At 38.7% G+C, this 10,230-nt stretch overlaps 1 protein-coding gene across 1 annotated transcript; it reads left to right on the top strand.

Moving 5' to 3' along the window:
- The first annotated feature begins 7,497 nt into the window (after positions 1 to 7,497).
- GPRIN3 (GPRIN family member 3) lies at positions 7,498 to 9,822 on the top strand. The gene has a single exon (XM_006867761.1). The coding sequence runs from the start codon at positions 7,519 to 7,521 to the stop codon at positions 9,820 to 9,822; it is 2,304 nt and encodes a 767-aa protein (XP_006867823.1). The 5' UTR covers positions 7,498 to 7,518.
- Positions 9,823 to 10,230: the final 408 nt, after the last annotated feature.

Genomic DNA, 10,230 nt, shown 5'->3' with positions numbered 1-10,230 from the left:
CAGCTTGAGTTTATGGTAAGTTCCCTGTTGAGGTACTTTTGCAGCCGTTTTAAAATTATCTTGCATGTGACAATGATATTGTCCAATTATTTCATAGGGTCACCTCTTTTGGGCAAGGACACAAATCTTTTTCAGTAGATTGGCCAGGTAGCTGTTTTCCAAATTTCTTGGCATAGATGAGTGAGTGCCTCCAGTGCTGCATCAGTTTGTTGAAAGATTTCAGTTTGTATTCTGTCGATTCCTGGAGCCTTCTTTTTCACAAATGCCTTCAGTGTAGCTTGGACTTCTTCCTTCAATACTATCAGTTCATGATCATATACTACCTTATTTGGTTTTGATACAATAACTGTGTATATTTTCCATCTTCTTTTGATGCTTTCTGCATAATCCAGTTCAATATTACAAGTTGAAACTTAAAGTTTTTTCTTCAGTTCTTTCAGCTTGAGAAATGGTAAGCCTGCTCTTCCCTTTTGGTTTTCTAACTCCAGGACTTTGCATATTTCATTATAATATTTGGCTTTGTCTTTTAAGCTTCCCTTTGAAATTTTCTGTTCAGCTCTTTTACTTTGTCATTTTTTTTCCCCATTCACTTTAGCATTTCTATGCTTGAGAGCAAGTTTCAATTCTGGCATCCATTTTGGTCTTGTCTTTCTTTCCTGTCTTTTTAAAGAGCTTTTGCTTTCTTCCTGTATGGTGTTCTTGATGTCATTCCACAGCTCTTCTTGTCTTTGGTCATTCGTGTCTAATGCATCAAATTTGTTCTTGAGATGGTCTCTAAATTCAGGTGGGTAACTTTTTGGCCTTCGTGGACTTGTTTTAACTGTCTTCAGATTCAGCCTAAACTTACATATGAGCAATTGATAGCTTGTTCCACACTCTACCCAAGATTTTGTTCCAAAATCTTGTTTTGGCTGATGATATTGAGCTTTTCTACCATCTCTTTCCTAAGATATATTCAGTTTGATCCCTGCGTATTTCATCTAGTAAGGTCTATGTGTATAATCACTTTTTATGTTGTATAATCACTTTTTATGTTGTTTTCAAAAGGTATGCACAATGAATAAGTCTTTGGTTTTGCAATGACATTGCTCTTGCGATGCAGCCTAAAAATCTGTATTTACAGTGCCAGCTTTTGAGGAAGATATAAAAATGGTGTGGGGGCAATGTCTGTCTTCCTCCAACTTCACAGGGGGGAAGGAGGAGAATCAAGTCTTATGAGGCAGAGAGGCAGAGGTCAGACATGTTTCCACTCTCCAACTTCCTTTACCTTATTCTGACATCAACTATCCCTTCATGGTCCTCTACTTCCCTTCTGGGTTCATTAATACACTGCAATGATCAGACAGAACTCACTGTAATACTCATGATTATGAAATTTATTAGGAAAGTTAACAGGTGAAAAACAGCTCACAATTCATTAGTTCTATGGTCAGGAGTACCTTTTCTTATATGTATTACAGACCCATCTGTCTTGCCCTTGGCCTATTAGTCACATGGCCCCTCAGCCTCTGCCTTACAAAGGCCCTTTGGGCACTTGTTGTTGTTGTTAGTTGCCATCGAGTCCTTACCGAGTCATAGCACCTTATGCACAGCAGAATGAAACACTGCCCAATCCTGGGCCAACCTCACTATTGTTGCCATGCTTGAGCCCATTGATACTGCCACTTGGCCAGTCGTTCTTGCTGGGGGTCTTCCTCTTTTTTGTTGACCCTTCACCTTACCAAACATGATATCCTTCTCCAGCTACCAGTCCCTCCTGACAATATGTTTGAAGTATGAGAGATGAAGTTTGGTCATCTTGGCATCTGAGGAGCACTCTGGCTGCACTTCTTCCAACACAGATTTGTTGGTTCTATGGGCAGCCCATGGCACTTTCAATATTCTCCTCCAACACCATAACTCAAAAGCATCAATTCTTCTATGGTCTTCCTTATTTACCGTACAACTTTCACATGCATATGAGGTTATTGAAAATACCATGGCTTGGGTCAGGCTCACCTTAGTCTTCAAGCTGATATCTTTGCTCTTCAACACTTTAAAAGTTTTTGTGCAGCAGATTTACCTAAAGCAATACATCGTCTGATCTCTTTACTGTTGCTTCCATGAGTGTTGATAGTTGATCCAAGAAGAATGAAGTCCTTGACAACTTTAATCTTTTCTCCGTTGATAAGGATGTCATATTTTGGCTCTTGTGGACTTATTTTCATTTTCTTCAGCTTCCGTTTGAATTTGCATACCAGCAATTGATGGTCTGTTCCACAGTCTGCCCCTGGCCTTGTTGCAGTCTGTACCCCCTTACATTAGAAAACCCACCTTACATTAGATCAGGATTGTGACCTCATTAAGGGTGTTACATTCCACCTTTAATCTTCTTAGAACTAATTAGCTTATCATTAGATCACATCATGAGAGATCAACACATAACTGCCAAACCACTGAGAATCATGACCCAACTATATTGATACATATTTTGGAAAACACAATTCAATTCATGACACTTCTTATTGGTGAATTACAGATTTTTTTTTTTTTAACCTTGAAAATAGTGCTTTAGTAAGCACACTTGCATAAACACTGGACTGCTAACCATAAGGTTGGCTATTCAAAAGCACCAGCAACTCCTCAGAAACCTTATACATGATCTCTCTGAGTCAGAACCGGCTTGACGACACTTAACAAGAAGAAGAATACTGTACCTACATCCATACATTATTGTTGTTAAGTGCCATGGAATTGATTCTGACTCATAACAACCCTGCATAGAGTTTTCAAAGAGCAGCTAGTGAGCTTGAACTGCCGATCTTACAGTTCAAACTGACCTTGCAGTCCAGTGTACTATCCTGCAGCACCCCATCAGGACTATACATGCATATTTACTAGTGTTTTGGTTTCTGTGGGACAGTGTTTCAAGGGCAGAATTACTGAATCAAAGGATATATATATATATATATTTTTAGTTCTAAATCTATTGCCAAAATCCCTCCTCAAGAAAGCTGTAGCATTACACATTTGCTTGAACAATTAATGAAAGTACATCCTTCACTTAGATGCTCATAGAACATAGTATTTTATCTTTCTTTTTTTGAGAAATGATGTCAAGCAAAATTTTAGTGATACTTTACTGGCAATTCTTTGACAACAAGTAAACTTTGTCATCTTTTCTTTAGCTTATTGGCCATTTAGAGTATTTGTTACCTATCATGTTCTTTATTCATTTTGTTTGTCAGTTTTTAGAACACCTAATATGGATATTTTTGCCTACCTTCTAGGGTTGCAAATATACATTTTAAATCTATTATATTTTATGGTATACTTATGGTATATTTTACCATGCAAAAGTTTTTAATTTTATGTAATCATTTGTGTTTTTGTACTCTCGAATAGTTTCTGTGTTTTCTGTCTTTTCTAGAAGAAGTCTACCCTATCCTGCCACTAGATTATATTTGTGCTCCACCACTTACTTATCTGTCATTTTGTCATTGTGTGGCGTCTTGCATGTTCCTGTGATACTGGTAGGTATGCCACTGGTATTTCAAATACCAGCAAGGTTATAGATGGTAGACAAGTTTCAGCAGAGCTTCCAAACTAAGAGGCACTAAGAAGAAGGATCTGGAGATCTACTCTGAAAAAAAAAAAATTGACTGGAGAAAGTCTTATTAGCAGAACATTGTCTCATATACTGCTTGGTGATGAGCTCCTCAAGTTGGAAGACACTCAAAATATGACTGGGGAAGAGTGGCCTTCTCAAAGAAGAATCAATGACCTTAATGGCATGGATGGAATAAAGCTTTCAGAGTCATTTATTTATGTGACATAACTCAAAATAGGAATAGACAGTTGCAAACAACATTAAACTCAGAATGTGAAAAATACCAAGATATGAATCTAGGAAGATTGGAAATTGCCAAAATAAAATGGAGCACTTGAAGGTAAATATTGTAGACATTAGTGAGCTGATGTAGACTGGTATTGGCCATTTTGAATCAGATACTTATATGATCTACTGTGCCGAAAATGACAATTTGAAGATGAATGTCATCACATTCTTCATTGAGAACAATTCATGAGTTGTTCTGAAATACAATGCTGTCAGTAAAAGGATAATACCCAGACTCCTGCAAAGAATATGAGTTAATACAAGTATTACTCAAATTTATTAACTACTAATGCCAAAAATGAAGGAGTTGAAGATTTTAACCAACTTCTTAAGTCTCAAATTGATCAAACAAGCAGTCAAGATATAGTAATAATTTACAGGTGATTGGAATGCAAAAGTTAAAAACAAAGAAGAAGGCTTAGTCGTTGGAAAATATAGCGTCAGCCTCAGTGATAAAAAAGATGCTGGATATCACATTATACAATATTCCAAGACCAATGACCTATTCATTTGAAATACCTTTTTAATAAACATTAATGGCTACTATACTCGAGATTTTGGCCAGATGAAACACATAGAAATAAAATCTGCTACATCTATGAAAAGAAATGGAGAAGCTCAATATCATCAGTCAAGACAAGGGGTTATTTGTAGAACAAACCATTAATTGTTTATGTACAAGTTCCAAGTTGAGCTGAAGAAAATTAAAACAAGTCCACAAATACAAACTTAGTATATACCACCTCAATTTAGAGACTATCTCAAGAATTAGTTTCATGCATTGAACATTAGTGACTGAAGACATCAAGGACATCATAACTGAAGAAAGCAAAAGTTCATTAAAAAAAAAAAAAAAAAAAAGACCGAAATGAATGTCAAAAGAGACTCTGAAACTTGTTCTTGAATGTAGAGTACTTAAAAAGCAAATGGGAAGAAAACTGAAGTAAAATAATTGAACAGAGATTTCAAGGGGCAGTTTAAGAAGATAAAGTGAAATAGTATAATGAAATGTGCAAAGGCCTTGGAGTTAGAAAGCAAAAAGGGAAGAAGAATACACTCAGCATTTCTTAAGCTGAAAAAAATTAGAGAAAAAATTCAAACCTCAACTTGCAATATTGTAACACTGTGTGGTCAAAATATAGAACAATACAGGAAGCATCAAAAAAAGATGGAAAGAATACACAGAGTCGCTGTACCAAAAAGCACTGTTTGACATTCAGTCATTTCATGAAGTAGGATCCCTCATCATTTCAACAATGATGTTGAAATACTAGTTAATGAAAATCAAAGACTTCAGTATAGGTTTCACTTCAACATAAAGAAAACAAAATTCTCCATAAATGTACCAATAAAAGCATCATTCTAAACATAGAAAATATTGCAGTTGTGAATGCAATATTTTCATTTTATTTCTATCTATAATCAGTTCTTATATGGATTGCACCTCAACGTAAAGAAACCAGAAATTCTTACAACTGAACCACTAAATAATATCATGATAAAAGAAGAAAATATTGAAACTGCCAAAGACTTAATTTTGCTTGGATGCATAATTGACACTCATGGAAGCAGTAGTTAAGAAATCAAGCAACATAGTGCATGAGGCAAATCTGTTGTAAAAGAACTCTTTAAAGTGGTAAAGAGCAAGGATAAAATTATGAGGAATAAGGTGCCCCTGACCCAAGCCATGGGGTTTTCAGTCATCTCATATGCATCTCACATTGCACAATGAATAAGAAAGACTGTAGCAGAATCAATGCATTTGCGTTTAAATTAGGTGGTTGTGGAAAAATATCAAAAGTACCATGGACTGCCATAAAAATAAACAAATCTATGTTAGAAGAAGTGCAGCCAGAATGTTCCTTAGAAACTAGGATGGCAAGAACAACGTATCTTATACGTTGGACATGTTGTCAAGGAGGTACCAGTCCTTGGAGAAGGACATCATGCATGGTAAAATGGAGGGTTGTTGAAAAACAGAAAGACACCCAATGAGATGGATTGACAAAGTAGCAGCAGCAATGGATTCAAATGTAAGAACAATTGTGAGCATAGCCCAGGACTAGGCCGTTTTTTATTCTGTTGTGCAAAGCATCGATATGAGGTGAAACTGACTGGACAGCACCTAACAACAATGTATACATGTGAAAAGAAATGAAGAACTGACGCATGCTGTTGACTGTATAATGGACTACCAGTAGAAGTCATAAATGTGTCATGGTAAAAATACAGCCAGTAAGTTCCTTACAAGTAAGGATGGCAGTGTTTTGTCACATGTATTTTGGACATGTTATCAGGAAGGAACACTCCCTTGAGAATATCATTCATGGTACTTAGAGGATCAGAGGAAAAGAGAAAGATTTTCAAAGAGATGGATTCACACAGCTACTGAAACAATGACCTCATTCTAGGAGCTCTGGTAGTGTCATGGTTACTAATCGGGCTGCTAATCTCAAGGTCAGCAGTTTGAAACTACCAGCTGTTCCACAGGAGAAAGATGAGGCTTTCTGCTCCCATAAAGATTTACAGCCTCGGAAACCCTGTGCAGGGTTGCTATAAGTCAGAACCGACTCCACGGCATATAACAACAGCAACACATAAAAATGATTGTAGGGGTGGTGTACAACAGTGTTTCAGCTGTTGTACAGAGGATCTCTATTTGTCAAAACCAATTTGATGGCATCTGACAGTAGATTTTCTTCCAGGATTTTTACTTTATATTTATATTTATACTTTTTATTTTATACTTTATTGGTACTTTATATTTTTATTTTAATCCATATATATATACATCTATAATTTATTTTTCGAAATGGCATAAGATGAAGGTCTAGTTTTCTTTGTTTCCAGGTGAATAAACAATTTGTCAGATCATTATATTAAGTAGTTCATCTTTTTGTCACTAAATAGAAAAATATGTCTCCTTGATCATATATTAAATTTTCATTTCTGTTTAGATCTACATCTATATAGTCTTTTTCATCTATATAATTGTTTATTCCTATTTTAACACTTACTGATTTAATTACAGTAGTTTTGAGTATTTTCTGAATATGATCAGGCAGATTACACAAATGATTTTAGCATAGTGGTTACAAGTCGGTCTGTTAGCCTCATGGTCAGCAGTTCGAGACTGAGTTCCGCAGGAAAAAGATGAGGCTTTCTGTGCCTGTAAAGATTTACAGCCTCAGAAACCCTGTACAGGGTCGCTATGAGTCAGAACTGACTCCATGGCACATCACCACCACCACCACCACCACCACCATGAAATCCTTCAGTAAATGCATTAAAAATCTCTTTGCTAGACAAGGAAGCAGAAAAAAATACATTGAAATAATACTTGTGTAATTAAGATTATTCTTTCAAAATCATTTCTTTTCAATAACTTTGCTTATATTAAATAAACATGGGAATGAGGTGTTTAATGTGCTTATGAGATGTTATATAAATGACAGCTCTGTATACTTTTAAATCCTTAAATGATGTTCCTTGCTAATGGTACTGTTTTTTTTTACTTAATCCACAGATTGGTTCTTCAGGGGACTCATCTCTGACTGTGTATTTCCTGTAAGCCGTAACTGCTTCCTACTGGGAGTACTATCCAAGGGAAAAGGTCTGGAGTTTTCCTGAAGAAAAATTCCATGGGTACTGTACCTGATCCCCTGAGATCTGCTAAAACTTCCCTGATTGCTACTTCTGGAAAAGAAGAGGATCTAGAAGTTCTTTCTGCCTCATCTCAGCACAGACAAATCCTCCTGTGTAAGAATACCAATGGCCTTTCAGGGACTCCTACAGAGCCAGACTTCAGCTCCAGGGCAGCATCTATGGCCTTGATGCAGGCTTGTGAGCATGAGATGACCCAGCCAGACATGTCTTCTACTGGTGTCTTCAATGAAGTGAAGACGGCACCTCCCGCACTCAACTCTTCTGGTAAAACCCAGCTGTCAGGAAACAGCATGCCCACAGCACCAGCTCTGTATTCTGCAGCAGGTAAAGTTCCTACACAAGCACCATTTACCATGCCAGCCACCCAGCTGGATGATCAGTCCAATGCCAGCGCCTCATCCATCTCTGAAGGTGTCCAGGTGAAATCACAGAGTGAAGAGCAACCTGAGAAGTCAAGTTGTCTTGCTACAGGAGGCATTTGTGGCAACATCAAAGATCAAGTATCTTGTGATATTCCTTTGCAAGACACAATCCAGGATATGGTGCAAACTCCCAATATAGCAACTCCAGTGTCCAACCATTCCGCTTCTACTGTAGGGGAGCCTGAAGAGGAGAGTCAGCAAGGCATTTGTGACCCTGAGCCAACACCCTGCAAATCTCCAGTTAGGGCATTTGCATGTTCAGAAAACAATCAGCCCTTTCCCACTGCCTTGGACACCCACGCAGTGACTTCTGTCACACCTCAACCATCTCACCTCTCTAGCAAATGTTCAGTGGTTCCTCCAGAGCCAGAGAAGGTGGTGCTGACAGCACAGCATCAGGTGTCAAGGTTCAAAGAGGCAAGCACAATGACCAACCAAGCTGAAAGTGAGAACAAGGACGTTCCGAACAGAACTCGGCAAGATGCCGAGGTACAGGCAGTGGCAAGTGTTGAAAATAGAGCTGTCTCCACCAGCCCCAGCATCCTCACTGCATTCTTAAAGGAGATCCCTGCTTCTAAACATTTTGAACAACAAGAGCAGCTGCGTGTCATCTGCCATGGCATTGGCAGCGGGAGCCACACATTGGAGCTCTCTGGCAGCATGCTAGCCCCCCAGGAGGCAGGTCAGGGCTGTGGTATCATGCCAGAGGTGCACATCCAAGAAGCTGCAGCTGGTTCCAAAGCTTTGCAAAGGGAAAGTAAATCAATAAGCTTACCAGGCCAGGTCCTTCAAACCTCACCAGTCAATGTGGCATCCAATAATGCTCAAGATACAAGGTCAGCAGGGATGACGTCCAAGCGAGAAGAGACAACCTCTAAACAGATTTCAGGTACTAATTCTAGCTCCCTGAAAGTTAGACCTGTTGACCAGATTTCTATCTGTTCAGGCAGTCAAGATGAAATCAGTCGTGAAATGGAGAAATCTGAAGTCAAGCCATCTGAGTTTATAGTGAAAACCATGAATGACCAACAAACAGACACAGATCACAAACTATCCAACACTTGTGCCCCCACCCACAAAGCTGACCAATTTGAGAACTTGAATCCCACTGAGAAAGGAGGTACAGGAAAGAAGAAGCCTGCATCTCCTCAGATAGTAAAACAACCAGAGTCTGCTGGCACTAATCCACCAGATGCAAAGGCAGAGGCCAAATCCCCATTACTCAATTCCAAATCTCAAGAAAGTAGAGTCATAGGATCAACTGTTAATTCCACCCCTTTATCAATGAAGAAGAACCAGGAAAGCACCTTAGAAGAAAATAAGCAAACCAAGACAGCTACAAGCCTGAGCCTGCCTTCTGATTCTATGGGTGACTCCAGCCCAAGTTCTGGCAAGAGGACCCCTTCTCGCTCCGTCAAAGCCAGTCCCCGCCGGGGCAGCCGGGTCAGCGAGTTCCTCAAGGAGCAAAAGTTAAACGTGACAGCTGCTGCCGCTCAGGTCGGACTCACCCCAGGAGAGAAGAAAAAGCAGCTTGGTGCTGACTCCAAGTTGAAACAGTCCAAACGCGTCCGAGACGTGGTGTGGGATGAGCAGGGCATGACCTGGGAGGTGTATGGTGCTTCCTTGGACCCGGAGTCCTTGGGTATTGCGATCCAGAACCATTTGCAAAGACAAATCAGGGAACATGAGAAATTAATCAAAGTCCAAAGTGACCAAACCCGCAGATCCATTTCCTCAGATACTTCTTCAAACAAAAAGCTCAAAGGAAGACAGCATAGTGTTTTCCAGTCCATGCTGCAGAACTTTCGACGCCCCAACTGCTGTGTTCGTCCTGCCCCTTCATCTGTGTTAGATTGAAAGGGAAGGCGTATGGGAGCCCATGTATACATTTAGGGTATTCATAAGTGTTGGGTCTGTGTGAAAGCTTACTTGCAATGCTTTTCTAGGAAACTTGGAAAAGAAAGAACTTATGAATAGGAAGCAAGTCTTAAATATAGGAAATTGCTATTAAGAATTGTCTGGGAACTTATAAATAAAAATGTCATTTGTAGTTGAAAGAGAGAGCAAGAGAAGAGAAGCAAGCTTCACTCGATATTTACAACCTTAATTATATGAAAATAATAGTCACTGGGTTTTTAAAAAAAAATATGATGTTGATTATTGAAATAGCATTATCATTATACATGTGTCATTTTGTATTACTGCCTCAATTTATCACACTATGGTATTTCAATTAAAATCCATGCTTTATATTAGAAACAGCAA

Source organism: Chrysochloris asiatica, unplaced genomic scaffold (assembly GCF_000296735.1).
Source record: "Chrysochloris asiatica unplaced genomic scaffold, ChrAsi1.0 scaffold00109, whole genome shotgun sequence".
Taxonomy (NCBI): domain Eukaryota; kingdom Metazoa; phylum Chordata; class Mammalia; order Afrosoricida; family Chrysochloridae; genus Chrysochloris; species Chrysochloris asiatica.
Note: the sequence above shows the minus strand (reverse complement) of the source record. Positions and strands in the feature narration are given on the sequence as shown.